Raw genomic sequence first — 26,208 nt, forward strand, 5'->3', positions numbered from 1 at the left:
TATTGACCAAATAAATGAGGCAGTCAATACGTGATGGAGTTCAAGATGAAACTAAGATCTTTAAACTAACATCTTAACTGATTAAAAACATTTACTTGCTCTCTAATGTCACTGCCAGGAAGTTTAATTATAAAGTAATTATAATGAACAAACCACATAACTTCTTTTTATTGACTTCAATGACTAATTTTGGAAACTTTATTAAGAAGGCTGAGATTTAATGCTGAATGGTTTCATTAGGATTATTTGTAGTAATATTTTCCAAATTAAATTATACTCTGTGAGGTGTGGAAAGTGTCTGTATAGAGGCTTGTCTCAGTAGCAGAGCTGTAATTGAATGTGGATTAAATAGTAGGCAAACAGGAACTGAGGCTGCTGGGGTTAGATCATACTTCTACTGGTGGCAGACAACCAAACTCAAAAGCAGGATCAGCAGGATATTTTGCTATGGATCCCACCTCATGGATGTGTGGAGGGATTAGAAGGATTCCTGATACTGAACATGTAGTTGGTACATTAAGCAGAGGTCAGTTAACTCCCAGAGCCTTGCACAGCTTTTTTTTTTTTTTTTTTTTTGTGCTTCTACTGGTGAATATTTGAAGACGTCTGTTGAAGAGGCTGAACACCACCACCCCTTGCCCTGACAAGCAATACAGATTCAAAATACACTCGTTTTCTGTGAAGTTTTTTCTTGTATTTCCTCTCCTAAATCCACAAAACAGAAGTTCTCACGCTCATCTTGATGTGTAAGAATGTTTTCTTGGCTGCTCTTCCAAGTGGAGCCAGTAGGGAACTGTATATTTTGAACTATTAGTCATTCACCAGCAATATCACTGAAACTGCTTCACATTAGATTCCTTCTCATCATTCGGGTATGGAACAATTGTGTGGACATCCTGTGGGATTTGCCTGCGCTCTATTTATTTCCTCCTTGATTTTGCCTGTGAAAGAGCAGTATTATTCTGCATTAAACATGGCAGAACTCCCACTGAAATCTCTGAGTTTTGTCTCTATGAGGAGTATGCTGTGCCGATTTATGGTTACTTCACAGTGCAGGATCTCCTTTTCTTATTAGTCAAAACAAACAGCTGTTCTTTGGATGTAGTCACCTTTTGCATATCATTACCACATCTTCAGAGTTCTTTACTCTGGGAGTTACAGAAAAAATGCTTTCAGAAACTGAAACGTGCAGGAATCGAGTAGTTTTCCAGCAGCTCTGTACTGAGAAACAACTGCTGTGAGCAATCTATAAATACTTCTGTTTATTTTCTTCTTCCTAACAGACTTCCCTTCCTAACAGACTTTTCAGTTAACTGCTAAAATGTATTTATTAAGAAAAGATGTTTTGAAATACATGGATGAATAAATCACCTGAGGAAAAAAAATGGCCTTTACACTAAAAGCAGAATTCTAAATATAAAATGACTGTGTCTTTTGCATCATATATATAAATATTCAAAATATTGGGAAAAAAATTCACACTAGCTACTCTTCAGTGGAATATGATCCTATTTTTTATATATGTGGATGTTAAAAAGAAGCGTTTTACACTCTAAGTGCCCTTGTGTCCTAGCCTAAGGTGTCCTTTGTTTAAGTTATACAAACAAATAGGAAGCCAGTTAGTTTGGATTTTAAGAACCTAATCTATTGTATAATGTTGGTAATCCCAATATGCTGTCCTATGCAGAGAGCAGGAAGTGATGTTCCTGTTCTTGAAGTGGTGACATTCCAGGGTTGACTTTTCAGTCTATCACCTGCTTTCCTGACAGCAACACCCTGCGTCTCTTAAAGATATGCCCTAATCTTGTTTTAAAGTTTCACAGGATGCCTTTTATTTCCTTTGCACAAGTTCTTCTATTTTATCACATTTCTGAAAGATTTAGCAAGGTCTGTCAATATCTTACTTTTTGAGAGTTTTGATTGGAGGCAAGCACAGTTGAAGTAGAGAACATGAAAGCAGAACTGACAGTACATTAAACTGTTTTTCTGTATTTTTCACTTCCTGGTCCATTCCACCAGGTAAACCAAGATAAGTTTATCATGGTAATAGGGGTATTTCTATCCAATTTTTTAAATTCTTATTTACCTTTTGACAATACACTCCTGTAAGTTTTTGTTTTTGGAGAGCAGTTTCATCTCTTACTGAGGCAACTGTTTTGTTCCTTATCAGCAATGTTTATATACCTAACACTTATAAAACTTACTCCTCCCAGATTGAATTTCAGGTTTCAACTAGTGGAGAGCAACAGAATTAGTCATAGGAAGGAATAGGAATGAAATTTTCTGTTTCCAAGTTTTGTTGTTTAGGTTATCTACCATGAGCAATAGTACTCTAACTAATGCTAATGACTCACAGGAGCTAAGCAGGGAGTAACAAATTGTTATTCACAGAGTATCTGCAAATTTATATTTATTTGAAAACTATTTTGGAACTTACTATATTATTTTTTGGTGTTAGGTTGTTTTTATTTATTTTCCCTTACATAAAACTTGTGTTTCTGAAAACAATAAAATGTGTGATAACTCCCATATGATCATGTCATACTCCTGTAAAAAACCTGTAGCTGTGCAATGGAGAATCAAACTAAAAACATTTTTTGTAGTCTGTTTTTGATGAACCAGTAACAGGACGAGAATCCACAGAGAATTATGTTGGCCATATAGTATTAATAGAATTGAGAATAGCTTCTCTTGGGATTTTTTTTGACACATGAGATGAATTTTCTGTAAATTCTGGCTAGAACATGTATGCATAAGAAAATTACTAGGTATCCTTCCTTCTTTTTTTTAAAATGGTGTTTCCAAGATAAGACAATAATAAAAATTCTGCTTTATTTTGATTGTAATGTCTTCCAAGTGTTTTTAAAGATGTGTGCACTTAGTTTTATCCTTACTGATTTTCTGTGATGAGGAGAGGTTGTATTAAGCATCCTGCCAGTAACAGATTTCTTCAAATGTTTAGTTAACTACTGAGGTGATGTGGAAATAAGCGAACGAAGCTATAGCTATATACACTATATCATTTGGCCTTTTGCTTCTGTCACTTCAAGTCATTGGGCTGTTAACATGAGAAGTGCTTCAATGAAATAATACACTGGCACAAATGTAAACGGTGGTGTCAGGAACGAGCAGTTTGGCTTAGTGTCTTCTGTAGCCTTGCTTTTTAATGATATAAGTTCCTTCAAGAATGTTTGAATGGTTTTGTTTGAATTCTCTAAATTCTTGATGGTATACAGGGAGAGTTTTAAGTGTTTCAGATCAGAAGCACTGAGAAGTATGTGAGGATGTTTTGTCTGGAATTACTGTGTGCGAAGACTAATGGCTACTACCTTCTTCCTGAACATTTGTACCAAAATGTAGGTGATGTGTGTTCTTTTTGTGGGCAAAAAGTTGTTAATAACACACCAGTGTTTTGGCTGCACCTGAATGGCACTTGCACAGCCTCAAAACTTCCCTGTTACTAAAGGAAATGCCATGCAGTCCAGCGTCATGCTCAGCAAGCAATCCAACTGTGGTAGCAGAATAAGAAGGTGAGGGGTGGTTCTTTCATTCACCTAGTAAGCTGTCTTTATCTTGATTCCTGACTTTACTTGGTTTTGCTCTTCCTGTTGTTTTACCCCCCACTGAGGAGTGGGGAGGGGAGTGAGAGCATCTGGGCAGTGTCAGGCCCCCATATGAGGGAAGGAATTTTTTTATTTGATACACAAGTCATGTACAGGCTTTTCAGAGGCTAAGGGAAGCCTGTCAGCCTGTTTCAGTTTACATCAAAGAATTAGAACGTGAGAAGAAGGGTGAGCATTGGTTCTGTTTCACACCCTTGTGAGGGTTAGGTCAGTGCTGACATGCATGGTGTGGTGTTTTGAGAACAGAACACGTTTTCAAGAAAATAACTGATTCTTTAGGTGATGTCTGGATTGTGCTCCTTTGCTGTTGGAAGGCTCACTGTAGTTGAGGTAGATGCTAGTAATGCATGTGTTTTGGATGGAATGAGATTTGAAGTTTCTTACCAGTACTCATTTCCTTCCCATTCTAGACAGAAGTGTCTGTCCCTCTTTATTGTGCCTTGTGTGTCTCTTTCAGCAGAAGTTGCTCCTGTGAATCCTGTTCTTAGGTATTACGCTTATTCTTATCCTCATTTGTAGCCATGAGGGCCTGTCTATACATGCTTGGGAGGTTAGTGCTATTTGGATTCACATTAGGATCCAATACTATAACACTGCTGTATTGAGGTCCTTTTCTGAGCTCTGTCCTTCTGTCTTCAACAGATGAAAGGCCATAAGAAAAATTAGGAAAATAATAGTTACTTCTGTAATGTGTAAAAGAGAATTACTTTTATTTCTAACTTTTTAAAGCAATATTTTTAATAGAAATATTATAATTTCTATATTTCATGAGCACTGCAGAAACAGCTTATTGATGTTTTCTGGTCTATATTTAGTGGAAGCAAGTGTCATAATTTGCACTTTTGTATCATATCTTTAGTGAAGTAGTCAAAGAAAATGGACTTAGCAAAAGTTCCTGCTAGAATTTGCTTTTTCATTTCACATTTATTTGTACTTTATTGTCTACCTCTGGGATACAGGGGACTTTCCAAAAAAATGAGTAATGAGTAATCATTTTCTTTTGCAAGAAGAGAAGACCCATAAAAGAATCTGAGATAGGGCCGTACTGAAAACAAGTACAGCCCCTGGTTTCAAAACATTTTGGAGGCTTACAAAGTTGTTTCCTTTTTTTTTTTCATTTTAGTATACGTGTAGGCACACTCACTTGCAGAATTGGCAGAGGGGAAGTAGTAAATGGGTGTTTCACAGTCATACTGAAACCAACAGGTGTCACAGCTTATGCTTGTATCAAATTATTTAGTCTCAGATGAAATGTTATATACAGATGGGCTAACGGGGCCATAGAAAGATTTGTGTGTGGCACGAACTTTACAGGTGAGGCCTTGCCTTTTTCACCTTTTAGTCTATAATGGATGGAGCTTTGAAACACAATAGGAAAAAGGTGGTTTACATGAGCTCTTAATGACAAGAAGATTTCAGAAAATAATCTCAGTGATATCTTCCTTTGGAAAGCTAGCAGTCATTTAAAAATCACTGCAGAGAAATCCTGAGGTCTGATAAAGACAATGTCGAAGAGAGAAGCCCTCCCTCCATGCTGCAGTATGTTCTCATCTCTAAAAGGCATCCAATGGACGCTGTGTTGGGTGTGTGAACCCTTGGAGGCACAGCTGTGCTGTTGAAAGATGAGTAATAAGCAGATAGGACAGCTCTGCCTGCTGCAGGAGTATTGCTGCATGCTGGTACTGGAAACAAAATACAGGCCTGACCCATAGAGCACTGGTGGCAATTGGGGTTTCTGCTGCTTACAAGGGGTTTGTTGAGAGTTTCCAGAGAGGAGTTTATTTGCTGTAGTTGGTGGGTTTCCCCCAAGGGTGTTTCACATGGAAGCAGATCCAGAGGGATGATGCTTGCTGGACCTGGAGTCTATTAGAAAATGAACTGAATAAATTCAGGAGAGAGAGAACAGGTTTGAGAACATATGGATAGAGGAAGATTTGATTCATGCATGTGTTAATGTCAGCTCTCTGAAGATGTTAGTAGCAAGCATCTTTTCCAAATGAATTTGTTAAAAAACCAGTAGGCTTCTCACAAGCAAGGATAATACATAAAGACTGGTGAGGAGCACAAAATTATGCCTCATATCTCCTTGTTTTAACTAATGAGATTGCTAAGCCATCATTGCTATTTTGGTATGATGATCATTCTCTGAAGCAGAGGTGAAAGAGAACAGGAAATCTGTCTTTCTGGTTTTGTTTTCAAATTCTATAAATTTGTTCATAATATGCAAAGCAAGTTCCGGGCACAGAATATCTGGGGAATGTGCCAATGTGTAAACACATTTTGTTTCTATAGCATTAATGACTTAAAGTTGAGTAGCTTGAATTCACTAGCTTGAAGTTGAGTAGCTTGAATTCAGTAGATCTCACTTCAAATGACTGTTGGTTACATGGTTGATGGTAACTTAGTAAAGCCACTGACAATATACAAAGATAGCATTGTAAGTAGTAGTAAGACAGCTAAGATTTTGTTTAAAGGCTTTAATCCATAATGTGATAACTTTTTCCTTTTAAAATCATTCTAAATACATTTGCACAACTTTTTTTTTCCTATTTCTGAATTTGCTTTTTTTAAATCTTTCAGTCTAGTGAAGTGGGTATATGGTTCAGGATTCCTTTTCTTCTTTATTTGATATATAACAGCAGTAATAAAGTGCAAAACAATAGGTACCTACCTACAGTGTGCCTCTATTGATGCAGTGCAGATTTGAAGTGCATAAAACCCACATAAAGAAAATAAAGCAAGTTGTACAATACAGAGGACATGTTTCTATTTTTTTTTTTAATACTAGCCAATTATGCAAAGTCTTTTGTCATTTTTCTCTTTACTCCTCTTGTATATAGTCGGAAGAGAAAATGATGCAGAAGGCTGTCAGATCAGAAAGCAAGCTAAAGACAGAAAATCTTTGGGGAGTAAAAACATTCATTAATCTTCCTACTTTTGAAATTTCTCCTTGGAAGTTACTGCTTGTAAAATCAGTAATGGGATCTGAAGCCTTACACATAGGTGTGATATTTGTTTCTGATGGAATGTACAAGTGACTAAAACCAATTTTTTCCTTTGTATATTGCATGTTCTTGTGAAACCAGTTGATGGGTTTGACAGAACTCGCATCACATCCCATAGCTATTTAACAGGCATTTTGGTTGGTATTGTTTGCAATGAGCTAGAATTCAAAAGGATGTGAACAGTGAGCATTCATTCATTCTTTAAAGACAGAGGTCCTTTGGTGTGTGGACTCCTGTATTGTTCAGGTGTGCTTTTCGTATTTAATGGATTTTGTAAGGCAGTCTGCCACTTTGAGTTCCACTTAAGTTGTGATGCAGCAAATTGTTTCTGTTCAAACATTCTTCAACACACGCTTGTGGATGGTTCAGTGAATGTTTTTGACTGGTCAAAGGTTTTGTCTAACCTTTGGAGGTAAAGGAGTAACTTCTGCCTCCTCCATTTACTGAAGTAGTATACTTCTATTTATACAAAGCCTGCCTCAATCAGTTGGTTAATTCAATGAGAACCATGGGGCTTATGATGATGTCTCAGTTCTGAGACAAATTTAACTGTAATGAGTTGTCTCCTCTAAAGAGTTTCAACAATGCCCCTGCACCAGTATAAAATTAATACTAGAGGAAAGTGAAAAAAAAACCAAGCAGTGGTGTATTAATAACAAAATCCCTCCAATGCAATGAAGAAAAACAACACTGAACCATCAGAACTCGTGTTCCGCCCCACACTCACAGAGGAATAAAAACCCAAAAATGCCTGAAAAATGGGGAAAATATTGGAGAAATACCTCTTCCCTACACATGGTTCAAGGTAGCACCAGCTTTCATTCTGAGGGAAGTGGAGCTTCCATGAGGAGTTTCAGCAGGTGGCAAAAACCTGGTGGTTCTCTGGTATTGACCTCTATACAGCAGTCACGGCAGGCAAAAAAACTGGTCCAGAGCCTCTTGGTGTGCTTTCTCTCCCTTGACTCCCTGAGGCATGAGGCTGGAACAGGGCAGCCCTGCTCCTGTCAGTCCCACTGTTCTCAGACCTGCAGCTGTTGAGTTCACCTCAAGGCAGATGAAAGATTTCTACTGCAGCTTCTTCAAGCCAGGAAAGGGAAAATCTTTTGCCTGCACCAACAAAACCGAGCTAGCCAGCAGAAACAAACCTCACAGAGCCATGGAACATGTGTGCAATGAGTCCTTGAAATTGCCCACCAAAACCCCCATAAGCTCCCCCCTCCCCAGCCCTGCAGATACCCAGTCCCTGGCCTTAAAGATACAGCAATCAATTTTGGGCATAAAGCAGAGGATCATGGAATAGACTATCATCATAAATTGCTCCAATACAGAAAGTAAAATCAGTAGCTTTTATATCTGATTTTTTTTTTCTGGTTCATTTCACTGATCAAATTTAAGGTCCTGTAATGCATATTTTCTGTAATAATCTCTAAATAGGAGACTTCTGTTAAATTAAACTAATATTATAATTATTAAATTATTTTTTATTTAATCAAAACAAACCATATTTTATTCTATATAACTGAAGTTATATAGAGCTTCAATATATTTGATATATATTTATATATATAGAGAACTTCAGGAACTTCAAAATGTCTAACAAGTAGCGTAGCAATGAACATGTGGTTTTACTGTATCCAGACCTGGTGTTAGACATTATTCACTTCATCTCTAAAAGGCAGTTTGGCACAAGCTGAAAGCAGTTTAAAACTGTTTCTAGTCCTGTGAGCAAAGAGCATCCTGAACATATTCTCAAATTTTTAGGCTGCACTTATCAACATTACTTTCAGTATCAGTGCCATTAATGAAACACTTTCAGATGAGGGCAGAGTACTTATCCTGGGATCATCTTTGTTTTGTAACCCTACTTAAAGTGGAGTTGTTTTCTTTTGCCTACATTTATAACTGTTTTGTTAGGATTGGGCCCAGAATGGAAATTCAACACAACTTTTCCTACCTTCTTTTTCCTACCTTCTTTTCTTTTTCCTACAAGCTTTTTCTTGTTTTAGGGTAGATTTAACAGGTGATGTAAGTGGTGATATTTTTTAGAAAATGGGCTTTCAAGAATACAGACCTGTGGAATGGATGTTCTAGGCAACAGATAAATTATTCTGAAGCGATCAAAGGCAGAATTTAACAAATTGAGTGAGTGCTTCCCTTATTATCTTCCTGATTCCCTACTATGCATTGTGGATACTGCATTTTATTCCTGTTCTTCATATATTAGAATATGTACCCTAACCCTAACCCTAACCCTAAAAATTTTATGGGGGGGGGTGGGTTAGGGTTAACCCGCCCTTCTGAATGTGACTGGTCATGCATGTCTTGTCTGAACAGTCTTTTCAGAACTATTTGCATTGTTTTGAAAAGAGAGAAAATTAGTTAGATAGGATTTTTTCTGTTACAGAAATATATTAATTGTCCATTAGTATAAAAACAGATATTTACTCACTAAGAAAGACTGGATCTAATGGTGAAAGGTAGAATTAAGGCATGTTACTAATTTTAATTACAGTCCTCAGTCATATTCTGTTAATATTTTCATAGGAAAAATGCTAATCAATTTTAAGTTGTTCTAATGTCTTCATAAAATATGAAGAATTAATGCTTTATATTATTCATTTTATGTCATAAAATGTTTAAAATTAATGTAAGTTTTTGAAGTCCATATTTTATGAATTTAGTCCGAAGTTACCTGTGTGTTTCAAAGCATCTAGCAAAGTCACTCTGGTACAGATTGCTGTTATAACTTTGCACTAAGGTTTGCATAGTTCTTTTTTAGTCTACCATCCTTAAACTGAATTTGTTGTTTTGAATAGCTTTGCTCCGACTGAAAGTTTTTCTATGTTCTTAATTTGACGTGGCTTACCCAGACAAGCTTTCACGAATACAGTTGAAGAATTTTAACTCTGCAAGAAACAGACGCATTCTTTTTACAAACCAAATTCCTCTTTCATTCCATTTGCCTATCTTTGGCATGGGGGATAGATTTTTAGTGGTAATTTTTAATGGAATATAACATAATTTTTGTTATGCCCTCGCCAACTCCCAGAAAAAGTCAGAACAGCAGGACACATTTTGACAAAGCACAGAAGTTCAAGATTAGTATGAACATTTGGTTTTACATACCCAGCAACACTGGTTCTGCATAACCAAGTCACTGTGCAGAACATGAGTCAAATTCACTTCTTGGTACCTTTGCTGACCTAAGCCAATATCAAGGTTTCCTGTCAAGGGACTGCTTCAATGGTCTTTTTGAGGCTTGAATAGCTACTCTGAGTATAGTAAGGGTGCTTTCAGGAAGGGAATAAGGCCAGTAGAAAATAGGCTGTTTATTTATCATACTGCCTGATCTCTGCCTATTAGAATTGCCCCTGTGGGTCAGATGGGTTATACTCTTGGGTTCAGATTTCTCAATTTAGCTCCAGAAGAGGTCACAGAGTGGGCTTGTGTTACTGTCATTCAGCTTGAGGATGGCTGCTAATAACAACCTTCCTGATGCCACAGAAAAAATCCCTGCCACATCCATCACAGCTGCTCTGGATCAACCTCTAGGTCCATAAAATTTGCCATTAGTAGGGAACAGCAACCATGTGCCACACCTAGGTGAAAAAGGAGCCCTAGAAAATGAGTGGAGTGCAAAGTAATTCTAGCAGTTGTTACCACTCACAGCCAAACTTTTTCTTCAGTGGAAGAGTCTGCTTCTAAAACAGACCCAGTGCAACATGAGTGAAAATAAAAGCTTAGGCTATAAATTTCCTAAAACCTGAAAATATCTCTTTCCTGTGACTGCCTTCTCATGTTGCTGTTAGGAAATGCTGGAGCTTTTCTGTACAGTACACATTTGGGGGATTTTGCCTGACACTTTTTCCTACTTTCAAGCTTATCCCTCCCACCTTTTCATAAGTTTCTGTTAGTGGAATGGTGGTAGGTAATCCTTTTTTACTGAGGAGAAAATTAGGTTTTTAAGGTAAAAAAGATACTGTTGTGCCATCTTCAATCTCAGTATGAATCATCCCTTAGCTTCATTGTTTCTGTTTAATCCAAACTAATACCAGTACCCGTTCTAGAGAAGAAAAGAAATATTTCAACCTATACAAGAGAGAAAAAAGCCACTGACACCCTCTGAAACCATTTGTAGCCCTATTTATTTAAAATACAGTTCTATTAATTTCTTAGAATTTTCTTAGGTTTCTATTCTAAGGATTGGGCCTGGTGTGCTTTCTAGATTGGCAATCCCACACAACTTTTCCATACAAGGTTTTTTCTTTTGTAGCTGAGCTTTATAATTACAGACATGGGTAAGTAGTTTATCTTCTGATGTTTCATGCAGAAGGAATGAAACAAAGGAGAAAGGAGGACTATAAAATTATGGCAAATAGCTGCTTAGATTTGCTATTCAACCTAATGGTTCTATGTCTTGCTAGTTTATCAGATACTCTTTTGTGTTTTATCATTGCTAGTGTATGTTCCATACAGATATTGTATGTCACTTAGATTTGACTGTTTATCTTAGATTTGACTGTACCATCTAAAAACATCTCCTGACATTTCAAGTCCTCATAAAGTCATGCATCCTTCTTGATCACCATTTTTACATCTACCAGTCACACTGTTCAAATGTTCTCCAACGTTTTTAAGGTTTTAAAACATTAAAAACCTTTTAAACCTTAGTCCTTAATATTTCCATAATTTTAAATGGTTCCATGGAACAAGATAAAAATATTCAAAATAATAAATAGTTGTTAAAACTATTAGAACTGTAAAGGGAATTTTAAAAAGCCCAGAAGCGCTAGCAGTTTTTAACAAATGTGGAACAAAAAGTAGTTTATTTGATGCAGGTTCAGTCTGTATTAAACAAAACCAGGTTGATTTTAAATTACACACTGGCACATTGACTTTCATTTTATAATTATGAAGGTAATTCATTAATTTATAATGTCTGTGTGGGGAGTAAAAGAAAAAATTGTTGCAACACTGCAAGTTTATGACTGTTGGATTCTATTTTATGGCTACAAATTGATTTTAGAAAATGTTTTTTGAGTGATTAGGATTTCTTAATCTGAAGGAAACATTAACATTTCTTCATATGTATATGAGCTGGAAATACACACTCACATCCCAGAAAGCCAGTTGTATCCTTGGCTGCTTCAAAAGGAGCATGGCCAGCAAGTCGAGGGAGTTCATTCTGTCCAATTTTGCTCTGCTGAAACCCCACCTGGAGTCTTGCATCTAGTTCTGGAGTCTTCAACAGAAAGAAGACAGGGACCTGCTGCAGTGGGTACAAAGCAGGGACACAGAAATGATCATAGGGCTGGAGCATCCCTCCTCTGAGGAAGGGCAGAAAGAGATGGGCTTGCTGAGCCTTGAGAAGAGAGCACTCCAGGGACGCCTTACTTTGGCCCTCCAGTACTTGAAGGGAGCCTACAAGAAAGCTGGAAAGGGAGAGACTTTTTACCGATCTCTCCACCACAGCGTAAAGAACAGTGGTTTTGAGGTAAAAGAAGGTAGGTTTGGATTAGACAGGAGGCAGAAATGTTTTATCATGAGGGTGTTAAGACATGTTGTTCAGGGAGGTTGTGGCTGTTCCATCACTGTAATTGCTGAAGGCCAGGTTGGATGGAGCTTTGAGCAACCTGGTCTAGTGAAGTATGTCCATGCCCAGAACAGGGGAAGAGCACTAATTGATCTTTAAAGGTCTCACCCAACTGAATCAATTCTGTGATTCTCTAATTCATAGAATTCTGTATTTTGCTCCATTATCTGCACAGTAGGCATATGTTATTGTCCAAGTATGTCACAGAAATAAGATAGCCATGGAACACCTCACTGGAAGATCTGTCTCTTTCCATCATATTCCAGTGAGGAGCTCATCGGTCAGAAAGGAAAATCTTTTCTCCAGAAGTTTCTCTCTTAGAGTATATTCTAAACTATGCTCTAGATCTGTTTTCCTGCACCTTTGCTATATGTCTGTGTGCACATCTAGTGCAACTGTAATCTCAAATTAGTTATGGATGAGTTCTTCTAAAGCTATGTTTCACACTTGAAAATGGTTTTGTGAGTTGAGTGAGCAGCACTTCTTAGCAGAGGCATGTACTGTGCTAGAGTGTCAGTTGATGACTTTCATGACTCTGAAGCAAGGGTAGACAATTCAGTCTCTATGCAGTAGAAAACTAACCATATTTACTGGCAAAGGTTCAGGTCTGTTTTTAATCTAAATGGATTCCTTAAATAATTTTTAAATAATTATTAATAATAATAATTAAATAAATTATTATAGGGCTTAAATAATTTTTAAAACATATTGATGGATATTCTTGGCAAGTTTCATAGAAATATAAGTCAGTAGCCTTTACTTTCCCTTGTTGTCCTGTAGTGTGATATATTCAGCTCAAAACAGTTTCTAACATTTCTATCTACTAAAGAGGCAGATCAGGACAGAATTTGACATTTTGGTAGAGCTTTGGTGGAGTTTCAGATCTTCATAAAGTGCATTATTGCTTTTAATGAAAGAGTTTTTCTATGTATGCTCTTTGAAAATATTGTACACTGAAAACTTTCAAGTAGATCTTGTGCACTCAGCAATGCTTTTGTGCTGGCTGTCATATTTTCTGTATTGTTGTTCACACTTTAATTCTTTCACACTTTAGATTTCTTCTGTGCAGCATTCTGCACAAAGCATATCTCAGTAAGAAAAAGAAAAATAGTGCATTTTTAATTAAAATGTTCACATAAATTGAGAGGGTAAATTGAAGAGTTGTTCCTGTCATTGGTGTGATTAATCTCACTGAAGACAAGAAAGTGCAAGGAAAGGATTTGTTCTTTGAATTTGAGGAAGATATGTGCCCTAAAACTTTCTTTATCAAACAGATGTTGGATTCAAGAACATAAAAGTGGGTTTTTAAGAGATCCTTTTTAGTCTGTAGTCCTACCAGTGCCAGGTGTCAACACAGAAACATAGAAGAAACGTTAGAAACAGAGGAAAAATTACCCTGTGATATATGCATCACCAGCAGCTGAGCAAACCTTTGAGGTGTTTCATCTGCACCACTGGGTTTATGAAATTGACAAGTTGCGGGTTTTTTAGTCAGTTGGTCAATGGCATCCAAACATCCTATTGCCTGGAATTCCCAGTTCAGTGTTGTATTGTGTAAAAAGTACTTTCATCTGTTTATTTCACGCCTTATTTCAGACCTAATAAATGTTTTTACTGAGTCAGTTACTTTTTATTTTACAGTGCTTGTGTTAAAGTAGTAATTAAATTCCTATTTGCCACCTTCACCACTTCATAATTTTGGAGTGTTTTGCTTCTTCCCATCTGATTGTCTCTTTTTCCAGCTATTCTCTCCTCATAAAGAAGTTACTTTATTCTTCTAATAGCATATCTTGCTTTACTCTGTATCTTGTCCTGTTCTGAAGTATTTTTTGAAGTGTAATCAAGACAATATACATCTTCTAGCTTCTCACACAGACACTCTTGAATAACACTGAAACTTTTTGTCATCTTTCAAAATCTTTTTTCCCCTAGCTTCCTATTGATGTTAATATTTTAACTTCACAAATACCATATATGATTTCTCAGAAAGCTCTTTTTAAAAATATTCTCTCTGTCTGTAAAAGGAACAGAATTTCAGTGACAGCCAGGTATATTAAGTATGTTTGCTTGGAGATCAGCTTGGATATCTCAAGAAACAGAGCTCAGTACATAGTCTTTTGAACTCTTCAGAGTTTAGGTATATATATTTCCTCAGATTCACCCCTGTCCAGAACAAGGAATTCAAAATCCATTGAAATATAAACAACCAGATTCTGAATGACTTTGTGCTATGACATCTTATGGAATTTGTAAATAGGGCAAATAAAGATGCTAAGTACACTAAATTATCTGGTATTTGAATGTAACCCATCATATCTGATTTTCTTTGTCTGAGACAACACTTCACTCTGAGTACAGCCATGAGAAAGCATATCTCATGTTTTTAGTCACAATTCATCTATTCCACAGTAACAGGATAAACAATTGTAATTTGAATTCCCCATATATATTTCCATTGATATAATGTAATGATGATTGGAATCAATTGTTTCATGTATGTCATTGTAATAGAGTCTCCTCAGAACATCATTTTAACATTAACTATTTTTAAAACAGATGTCTGTGGGTTTATGTGTTTATTTTAATTTAATTTTTGTCAATAGCTGCAAGAAATCATTGTCAGCTATTAACATGCTATTCAATTGACATTCCTCCGGCAGTCATGCTGATAGTAGAACATTCCATTTTCATAAATATGAGGATATCTTGCTAGATATAGGTGAAAGTCTGGTGGATTTGACTGTATATTTAACTATAGGTGATATTTTAATCTGGTAGAAACAGGTTTAGTATTTTTAAAGGCCAAAATATTGAAGTTCCGTAAACTCAAATGGATCAAAGTGATCTTTTAATAGTGCTTATGGTTGTAAATAATTTATTTATATCATATTCACCAGGCAGACTTTCACTTGTTTCATTGCTTTTTTTAAATGTAGACAGAGTTTCCCATTTCAAACACCTTTGAGCCTCTTAAAGCACAAAAAGTATTTGCCAACTGAAGCAAGCTAAACAGTGAGCTGTTTAGAGGTGGTTGGGCTGATGTCACGATACACTAGTACAGACAGGGGTCATGATGGTTTGTTAATTGATCTCAGAGTGGAGAAACAACACAGAGGGGATTTCAATATTAATCAAGACAAATACATCTTTTATTGAATGACCACAGCAAATGTGATAGAGGGATTTAGAAAGGAAAAAAGGAGATGAGAGAGGGAGAGACCGGGGGGAACGGGTGTAGCTACCAATGCAGGGACGAAATCCTTTGATGGTTTGACGCAGGGAGAATTGTTACATCAGTGAGAAACTCAAAGTCCAGGTTAATTTAGGGATCTATTATAATCTTTTGCTGGCGGAGGAAACAGATATTGAAATCATGAAGGGATAACAGATACAATAAAGAATAAGTCTATTGAAATTGCTGAGGGGGAACAGGTATTGAGAACAGATACAGATAGTCCATGTTCTCAGCGGTGAGCGAGACCCGCTGTTTTCTTGGTCCAGAGAACACACCTGAGCTCACTTCGCTCAGGCCAGTACCACCCCTTCACCGTGTTAGGATTACAAGGGTCTCAGTCCTTGGGAGGGGGCCTCAGTTTCCATCCATCACAGTGGTTGTGAAGCAGATGAAGGGTTTTCTCTGAGGGACCACCAAAATTACCTCTGAAAGTCATTTGGCCAAGAGGTGGGGAAATTCCTTGTCATGAAACAGGTGCAAGCTCCTTGACAGGCCCTGCTAGAAGCAGTAAACCATGGTGGCACTGTAAACACAGCTGTGAACAATCACTTGGCCGGGCATCCACCTCAACTAGGCCTGAACTCTGAATAGGGTCTTCAGTGGTCCCAGTCTCTGTTCTTGTGACAGTCATGAGGCAAAAATGAGGGAAACTTCAGACTATCTCTTTCAGCTGGAGCACAGGCCCAGCCAGCAGTGGCTGAGGAGCCCTCCTTGGAGAAAGACGTTGGACTGAGATCTGTGAGATGTCTGCTGACATTCCTTCCAATACAAATAATGTCATGATACTTCTAAAGATCATTAAGAAGTTTAGGTTTTGAACCAATGCCTCAATTTAAAAAATCTATTCTTTAGATAATTTTTAAGTCTTCTTGTAGTATCTTAGTGGAGACAAATAAGGATCTTTGACAAATAATACATTTTTACATACAAAATTGTAAAACATGTATTTTATTTATGGTGTGGAATTGCGTATAGGTACTATGTTTCATTAAGGTAGTAATAAAAAGGAGGGTAAAAACATGCATGTTTAAAGCATCAAAAAGTATTTTTTTCATCTGAAATATAATGCTGGCAGAAATCCATTATTGACAGTATTTCTTTCTGGTAGTAACAGAAATACTAAAAATGTCTTTGATTATTTTAATTTTTTAATGTAAAATGCAGTGAAACATGCAAGAGATCATTGTTCAGATTTTAAAAACATGTGAAATCTATTTGAAATGTGTATGCTCTGTAAAAAGAATGGATTGTAGAAGACAGATGCATATTGGACTGTGTGAAAGTGTTCTTGGATGTGTGGCCATGACTCACTACCTAATATGTCTGAAGTGGGTAAGAAGTTTTGAAGGCAGAGATGCTTAGGTTTGGGATGAGGAGCTGAGGTGAAAATAGACAGAATGATAGTAGGAGCAAAAGGACTTTTTACAGGAACCAGTACCTGCTCAAATACCCTTTCTGTTCATGGAAGAGGCATTTTTAGTAGTCCTCTGCTGTCAGCAGAGTAACCCTTACTGTTACAGTGTATTATGGGGCTTTTTAGTTACCTGTTGCAAACATGGTATTTATTAACAGCAATTTTATAAAATGCAAGTACATGGACCTAAGTACAGATCTGACCTTCCTTTCATTGCAGATGGTTCAGCATACTCTCTGTTTGTGCTGTTTTTCACTTACCCTAGAGATTCTTTTAACTTTTGAGCATAAATTGAAATTCATGGTATCTTGCCAGTGTCTTTACTATATTACTATCAGCCATATATTTTAAAGTAATTTGAAGTGAGATCTCTTTAAATTCAAGCTACTCAACTTCAAGTCACAGGAATTATAGGATTAAAGAGTGTTTATGCATTGGCACATTCACTAATCTTCAATAAATTCAGGCTTCAGGCCCCACAAAAGAGTTGTTTTAGCATGAGACATCAAGAAAATGAGTAGTGGTGCACTGTGTGGCCAGTTACAGACTTCATAGTGATGACTGCTTTTTCACATGGTGAGATCCATCCAGTCCTGTCAGTTAAGCTGATGCTGTATCCACCTGAAAAATCAGGAATTGGTCATGGTTGAAAATCTAGAGATATGAGAAACAATTCAATTCTATAGTTAGTTGCTTCCTTCATGATGTAATCTTAGTTAAACAGAAAATGAGTGCCTCTGAGAAAAGAATATGGGGAGAATATCTTTATGCTTTAAACTAAAGCTATAATAAAACTCCAGAAACTAAAAACAGGTACTAAGATGCTTGTCGCTTAAAGCATCTGTAGCATCGATCACCCCTAATCAGCCTTAACTCAGAGGTTAGAATAGGTACCTGAGCGACTGAAAAGTTGGCACATATCTTTCAGATCGAAAAGACTACTGGATTGTGTCACCACTTGATAATTCTATGCATTCAAGGAGACATTGGGAGCCAGAAATTTTCAGAGATAAATGACCTTTAGGAAGCATCAGCCTAGAGCACTGAGTGCTCCAACTCTTTCATTTGTTGCATTTCTTTTTTTTTTTTTTTTTAATCTGAAGTATAATTGATCCCAAGTTACAAAATTGTTATAGTAATTACATCAAGGACTATATCTTCAGTATATACATAGAGAGAGATTTTGGGTACCTTTTAGATTTTAAGAAATACCAAATAGTTAAACTTCTGGTTTGTATAATACCTGAATATAAGAAACAGAAGAGTATATGTTTTTATACTCTTAAATTGTAAGAGGGTCTTCATTGCATCTTATTCCTTCATTACATACTTATTCTGCACAGAAATGATTAAGATATAATGTCCTTTCCTGTTTACTAATATAATTTTCTGCCGTGAGCATTCTATTCCTGGAAGGTTGAAATTCAGCTGCAAAGATAGTGGTACTGTGTAGTACCATATGCATCAGTTTTGATTGCTCTTTGGCCAAAAACACTAATGTTAGATGGATGACTGCATAGACTAAAGTACTGACTTCTCAAGAGACAGCTACTTTTAGCACTATGAAGTGCTAAAACTGTTCCGATTTCTTTCTCCAGCAACTTTTCCATAAATAAGCATTTATTTTCTAGAATGGAGTCTCTCCTTTCATTTCTCTTGTCTTAGAGTTGCAGTTTATTAGAGTGAAAACTGCTTAGCATGTTATGTCTAAAAAATGGCGTTTATGAAGACAATAGAAGATTATATATGCATGTGTCATTTGTAGATGTACGCATTCCCAATTGCATTCACCCCTTAAATATGCTTTTTACCGTCCTGTTTTTACAGTTTTTACAGTGAAATTCTCCCAATGGTGGCTTTGGAGAAGCAGTTACTCAGCTCAGAACTGTTTTCTGCTTGCAGGGTCCTTCAGCTTTCAAAAACTAAACTTCAGTATAATGCAAACAAACAAACAAACCAACCAATTTTTTAAAAAGCCAACAGCAACAGAACAAAGAAAATCAAAGAACCCACCAAAAATACTAAACTAGCTTTCACATGCATTCCTATCTATGATTCAAAGCTATGGTTTTGGCAAAGAATGAAACTGAAAAGGCCAGTTTCAATGGGATGGTTAATTTAAATGTTGCATATTAACTGTTGCTTTTAGCATACTTTGAGCTTTGATTAAAGACATAGTTTTGCTGTCCTGTCTCATACTGGTGGGGTGGGACATTCCTTCTACTATATCATTAATGCATTTATAGCACTCTGGATGTATAATTTAAAGTTTCAGGCTTATTGAAATCCCATTGAAAACAAGGCTAATTCTGGTCTGGTGAGGCTTTTCTCACTTGACCTTTTTCCTATACTGTGGTAGAAGCAATTCACAGCCTATAACTAAGAGTACAGTGCCACACTGCAATGGTTTTACATTTGTGTGGTAATGCTAAGTCATACTTACTTCCCTTACTTGCAGTCACACAATTCCACAGTCCAATCAGTACAGCTGTGTGCATTGCTGTTGTTTGTCCGAGTTAAAAGAATGACCAGGTTTAAGAATCTAAGTAACCTTTTTCATTTTCATTAAGTACTAGTGTACTTTCTGTTGAATTAGACCTGGGAGAAGTGTTTTGCCAGCACTAACTGGCACTATTTTAATAACGTTCTGATTTTAAAGGTTAGAAGTGTAGAACAGTGTTGGGGACAGACTTTGAGGGTACTAACGTGAGCTATATGCTGGAATCCAGCTAAGTTGCCATTTGTGTCTCTGAAAACGCTCTTCTGCTTTTAAAGCCATAAGCAGACTTCTTGGTACTGGCTCAGGAAAACTGTCCTGTAGCCTCAGTCAGACCACTGAATGTTTGAGTACAAAACAAAACCTCTTAAAAATCAGTAGTGTTAAGGTTTTGCTTATCTGGAGACTGCCTTTAACAACAGGTAGTTTTATGTGTTTAATCACAAGGAAGTAAATTGAGCTTCTCTTTTACTGACGGCTGAAAGTTGCATTCTTAACTTAGGTGTATCATTTCCATTTGCTTTCTGTTTAGACAAGCAATCTATGAAGTGACCACCAGACCAATCAAATATTCAGCATAGGGCTCACTTGATCGCATGAACTGGATACCACAACAGGTCAGATTTTATATAGCAAGAGACTGTTCCCTGATCCAGCTGAGGAGGGTAACTACAGTGTTCTAGCTTCTGCAGACATGATGTTGTGTTGGAATTAAAGCCTGAACTAAGTTGCTTAGTTGACCAGGTTTTTTCCAGCACTGTGCTAAGGTTTCCCTTTACCTCTTCTAGGAGGAATAAAGGTGCACTAGAACAGTGTCATTGTGATCTCAGTTTAGAGAAAAGGAGACTTTCATCTTTTCATAGTGTAAAATGAATGCATAGTAGATAAAATAAGTTCACAGAATTTATTCACATGAAGTTGTATGAGTTTGTTAATGCACTTTTTCTTTCTTTGCAGGTATTGGCTGACAAACAAGGTGCACATTAAACGACCCAGCACTGGTCTTCTCATGTATACGCTTGCCACCAGATTTTGTGATGAAATTCACCTGTACGGATTTTGGCCATTCCCAAAGGATTTACTTGGAAAACCAGTCAAGTATCACTATTATGATGATCTGAAGTATAGGTACTTTTCTAATGCCAGTCCTCATAGGATGCCATTAGAGTTTAAAACATTGTATGTGTTACATAATAGAGGAGCACTTAAATTAACAACAGGGAAATGCATACAGCAATAAAGCACTAGTATTGTACAATAAATACAGAATACACACCTCATCATAAAGATCATAAAGATGATGTGAAATGGCAATGGGACCACAGTGGGGATTTGTTTCAATACCCACTAGGTCACTGGAAGAATGTGTTATATCAGAAGTACATAATCAGCTATTATACCTGTAAAGTGCTATATAACTAAGCTATCCTGACTGCAAGGGTTCAAGTGCCACTTTCACTAAAAAGAAAGCTTGAATGTATGCTCAGTAGTGTTTACAGGATGCAGTGACACATTCATCATGAATTAAAGAAGAAAAAGAGCCTGCCAATTTGCAGCTGTGGTCAGACAGCCCACACAGGAATACCCAGTGGATGGAATATTTACTTGAGTAAATAAATCAGGCTTTGGGAGAAAATATCATAACGGATTTGAGTAGAGAAAGTGAAGTCTGTAAGATCAAAAAAATCAGTAAATGCCTTCAATCAGAGAACTGTTTCTGATACTGTATTAACCTCAGCTTTTGTTGCTGTTTTTATTGCTGTTGGTTGGGTTTTGTTTTTAAGTCTTGGAGCCCTTACAAGATTTCAAGGATGTTATGAGTAATTACATTTTTTATCTTATGGAATTGTCTTAAGGAAAAAAGATTAGTAAGCATAGGAGGGTGGAGTGGAACATCAAATATTTTGCCAAGTGTTATTGTGTTGCATCCTGCTGTCATAGAGTCCTCAACATCCCAATTGTTCTAGATACTGTTGTCAGTACCCATTACATGAAATCACACAGATACCATTTTGATCTGACTTAAAAGTTTTTCTCTCCTGTACATGTTGGAGGCATTCAAGAGGGTGCCCTTGTTTTCAGTGCCAAAGATTACTTTTATACACTTTTTTCCCTTATCTTGGAGAAATGGTGTGGATTTATGTTTCTTTGCTGCTTAAAGGAGCATATTCTTTGTTATTTATATTTTTTAAGCACCTCAAATCAAAGCTTTTTTATAGACTTCACATATAGAATTCTTCAGAAAAATCTGCAGGAGTAAGGAAATTACTTCATGTATTCAAATACCTATGTGTGTGTGTATATATATATATATGTACATGTATGTATGTATATAGTTTTATTCTTGGTGGAAAGAAAAAGTCTAAAGAAACTCAGGTGACAGTGGAACTAAAGGGAAAAAACACCTAGCCAATTAATAGGAAAATATGTAGATCATACAGTTCTTTTAAACTTCCAATGCTGTTAAATGATCTCTTTATTTAAGATAATTTAGATGTTCTGATGTGTAACTGACTGAAATAACACATTATCTCACAGCTGGTTTTTTGATCATCAGTCTTGTTTATCCAAAAAACCAAGAGTTCTTTCACTTCCTTTTTTCCAAAAAAAGAAAACAAGAAATTACAGGAGTATAGGAGAGGGTGGAGTGTCAGTACAGCATACATTAAGAAACAAAACTTGCTATCCTATCATGTATTTTAGTGCTAAAGGAGCACATAAATAGGTAGCATCATGGTTTCATATCTTTCCTGTTATGCTTGGCTAAGGAGTAGGCCTGCAGGTATAATGTATGGATATTTTCTTGTTATATTTTCAGAGCTACATTAGGTCCTGATCTCCAGATATGATATTCAGCATGTCTACTGAATTTTTAGTTTGAGCAATTTCATATGTTTTACCATTCTCACAGATATTTAGTAGCTGTAAATGCTCTTTATTACCCATTTTCTTAAGTTCATGTATTTATGCATGATTGGAGATCTGGGATTATTGGTAGCTAAATCAGTGCCTTGCAGTCAAATATTACAGAAAGTTGAAAGTCAGTTTTGTTATATGTAAGATACCATAATATCTTTCCCTATTCACCAGACTCTTGTACTTAGGGCAGTTTACTCTGGCCACATGCTAATGTGCAGTAAGTGGTCCTACCATGAAACTCACTGAAACCAAGGCATCATGAGGAAGTAAAGAGCCATGCAGACTGCAGTGTGTTTAATTTGATGTTTATAAACCAGAGGGTGCTATTTGTTCACTATTGTACACCTTCATTTTAATACAAGGTTATTTCTTCAGTTAAGGGTAAGCATATTCTTGTTTTTGCTGTTAGGGTTTTGCTACTGTTGATCTTCTAAAGCATATTTCATATACATTGACCAAAAAAAATATTTCATTGCTATTGAAATAAAGAATTCACAGACTGCCAGTCTCTCAGAAGCTCAGAGAAACATCTGCTCAACTTTATCTTCTGGGAGTGTATTTTCTTCTCTCTAGTGTCAGGCCATTGACAAACCTCATGCTCAAGTAGTCTAAAATGTTAACTGACAGGTGATTTTGTTCACCTGTGGAATGTTTGAGTGTGCCAGTTGGTTATGTGTACCCGTTAGGACAGCAAAATGGGTACTCTTGCATTCCTTGTCAGTAAAAAAAATATTTTTGCAAATGAATACATGAAAAGAGTATCATGTAAATAGAAAGATAGGTGAGAAAATTTGCATTTAAAAGACAGCAGAGAAATTAAATCTTGGCCTAAGCCTTGGTTTTGCATGCTTCACATTTGATTTTCTGCAAGTGAAGTTAACTTTAGTACAAAAGCCATGGAGTCCAGATTTTTACCCTATCACTAAATTTCTCTGACTTGGTTTGGCACAAGATGTGACAGTAGTACCTGCTTCAAAGACAACAGAGTTTTCCCATACCTCCTTAAAACTGGGCCTTAACCTCATGTTCTGCAGGCTTTCTACCTTCAGTACTGCACTCTTGGACACTGTGAGCCATAGGATTAGGGCACTCAGTTGTCATCTACACTCATACTTCTCACAGCACTCTCCCCTTAAACCAGCACCTAGGTGTATCTCCTTTCCAAAACCGTGGTACTCCACACCAGTACACCTCTTCTCTCACCTGCCTCACTTTATCCTGAGCTGAGGTGTGATGTACTGAGGGGTGGGTCTCAAACTATTCTCTGAGGTAGTTGTCATCTGACTGTGTTGGTTTTTACGAAAACTAGGGGTCATTTTACGCTTGTTCTTGTATAAGACCTGTGTCCATGTGGAGCCCAAAGATTCTGGGTGGCTTTTTGGTGTGTGGTTTGATGTTTCAAAAACAAATTGTTTTGAGACGGTTTGTGACCACCAGCTACTGTTTGGTCTAAGGTGACCTGAGGTGAGACATGCCCAGGACTTTCCTTGTTCTTTGCATTCTACATCTGGGAAGCTGTAGCAATGGATTCATTGCAGACACCCTTCTTATCTTTCCCTTATACTTCCTGGACTCTTAGAGCATTTCTGTTAAGGCACCCCAGAACCTAAATAGAAAAACAGATTACTTCCCTAAAGGTGACCCAGGACATTGCAGCAAAATCTTAACTGCTCTTTAGAGACATTGAGGTGGAATGGATTTCACTTTGCAGTCCTTTACTGGTTAGCAGTCAACAGCTTAAGCCTTCATAGTTGCCTTGGGTGATTTATGTTGTTTTATCTATATTCACATCTCTGCTGCCAGCAGCACAGAGCAGGTAATCAATTTATATTATAATTACCACTTTTATAATCCAATACTATCAACAACTAAAACAAAGTAGTAGGATAAAAAGAAAGATCCCTCATGTATCTGCCCTGGTGAGGAACAATTGAAATGCCAATCAGTTGTGTTCAGAGTGTTCCTCAAATTTATCCTCTCATCAGTTATATAAGTTTCCTGCTGTAGTTCCTAAATGTACATTAAAAACAAGAACTGGAAATTAAATCAAGAAGCAGACTGCATCTGTTTTTCCAAAGGTTATGGCAGCTTTGCATTAAACAACTTGATTTTGTTCGGATAAATTGATTGTAAATTGTTTGTTAGATACATGTTAATGTTTCTGTGACAGTCCTTCTTATTTCATACAAATAATAAGTAAGTGTTTGATTGTTAACTTTCCAGCTTTGGAACAGTTCTCTTTCACAACTCTGAGACACTCTCCAGTATAAGATCTACTGAACCTTTCAAATCTGAGTCTGATGTGTAGTAACGACTGTATCATTCTTTTGTTAGACAATATAAGCAACATGTTTGAGGTCAGTACTTTTTCTCTAATTGCAATTTGAAGAAAAACAGGTGCAGGTTCAGTACCTTTTTAAGTGATTGATCTAGCAAAGTGCTAAGCACTCTTTGGAGTGACTTTTCCTGGGAGAAACATGTCCAGGATTTACATGGGGATCTAGATTAGCATATTTCGGGATAGAACTCTGAAATTGCACATTATTTATTTTTAAGAGCACTGTTACTTTGTGCAAGGAAAAGCACAATTGTTATAAATGTAGATAAAGGAGAGTACTATTGCTACTGAGTGTATGTCATACAATTTCTGTGGTTTAAAGTATTGATACATATTCTTTCAGAATTGCCATTTATGACACTGTTGGTTCTTATTTCAAGTACAGCTATGGGGATTGTTTCTTATTTGTATAACTGAAAAATAAAAAATTTCCTTTCATGTTTTCTGCTATATTCTGTTTCATATTTCTTTGTAACACAGTTATGGTAATTTAATCAATCTTGTGCTAATTGTAAGAATCTGTGGAAGAAGAATGTCTGCTCCTTAAGGTGTCTGATCAGGGACTTTCTCAACACAAAATAGGATATTAAGAAAAGGAGGAAGCCATAAACAGGAACAGAGAGACAAAAACATGTCTGACCAATAACAAGGAGGCAGAGATGAGAACTAAAACTGTTGAGCCACACAAAATAGTACGGGTCTAGTGTAGGATTTTTTATTCCAGTATGATTTTCTGATCAAGGACTTTGTCATATGGGATTCTAAGGAGAAGGGGGAACCAAAGTATATGGAGACCCAAACCTGACAGGCAAATCATAATGGAGACAACAAGAAGAAGCCAACCTCATCAGTCACACTGAACAGCTGTCAATAAACTCTGGGCAAATGGTACTTTGCAACTGATAAGAATGCAGTCCTGGGGGTTCAGAATGTTGTAGGGGAGTTACTCGGTCTTCATAAATTGGGCAGTGTTCAAGGGAGGAAGAAAAGAAAGAGGAACAGACAGAAAAGGGGACAGTCACTCAGTCACTTGTAAATCATGGCAGGTCAGTACGCTTGTCTGGCAGACTCCTAAGGCTGATTGCCCCAGTCTATCTGAAGTCCGTTAAATCTTCTCTTATCTCCTTCTCTGTGTCATCTGTCTGTCCTATGCATGTGCATTTAAAGCCTATTAAATCCATCCCTACAAAGAAAGATGCCTGGACAGAATTGTTTATGTTGTCAATAAGATAAACCCTATTTCCTGGTCTTGCTACTACTGCTAGTATTTGAACACCCTCACTGGTGTATTGGTTGAGATATAAAGGCAGATGAGTAGTAATCCAGACCATATTCTCCCCCTTTCATTTTCAGTAGCTTCTTGCTGGAGCATGTAATGAACATTTGGAAAGATAATGTGTAATTCTGATAGGGAAAGTAACTTGCTTCACAGGAACAATATGAAAGTTACCATGGAACCAGGAATTTTTTTTTCTTAAATTCTTGTGACTGACTTGGGTCAGATTATATTTTATAGCTTTAACATGGCTTCTGTCTTGAGCAGATCTCTAGGTAACTATGATGAAGTAAGTGATTCCAGATACA

General features: G+C 36.8%; 1 protein-coding gene across 1 annotated transcript in view; it reads left to right on the forward strand.

Annotated features, from left to right (window-relative positions):
* ST8SIA4 (ST8 alpha-N-acetyl-neuraminide alpha-2,8-sialyltransferase 4) overlaps window positions 1-25,074 on the forward strand; it is a 54,519-nt gene extending 29,445 nt beyond the window's left edge. The window contains exon 5 of the mRNA XM_005495521.4: window positions 20,325-25,074. Within this exon, the coding sequence (XP_005495578.1) occupies window positions 20,325-20,607 (283 nt within the window). The 3' untranslated portion in view covers window positions 20,608-25,074. The remainder of the gene's footprint in view (window positions 1-20,324) is intronic.
* The last annotated feature ends 1,134 nt before the right edge of the window (window positions 25,075-26,208 follow it).

Source organism: Zonotrichia albicollis, chromosome Z (genome assembly GCF_047830755.1).
Source record: "Zonotrichia albicollis isolate bZonAlb1 chromosome Z, bZonAlb1.hap1, whole genome shotgun sequence".
NCBI classification, from domain to species: domain Eukaryota; kingdom Metazoa; phylum Chordata; class Aves; order Passeriformes; family Passerellidae; genus Zonotrichia; species Zonotrichia albicollis.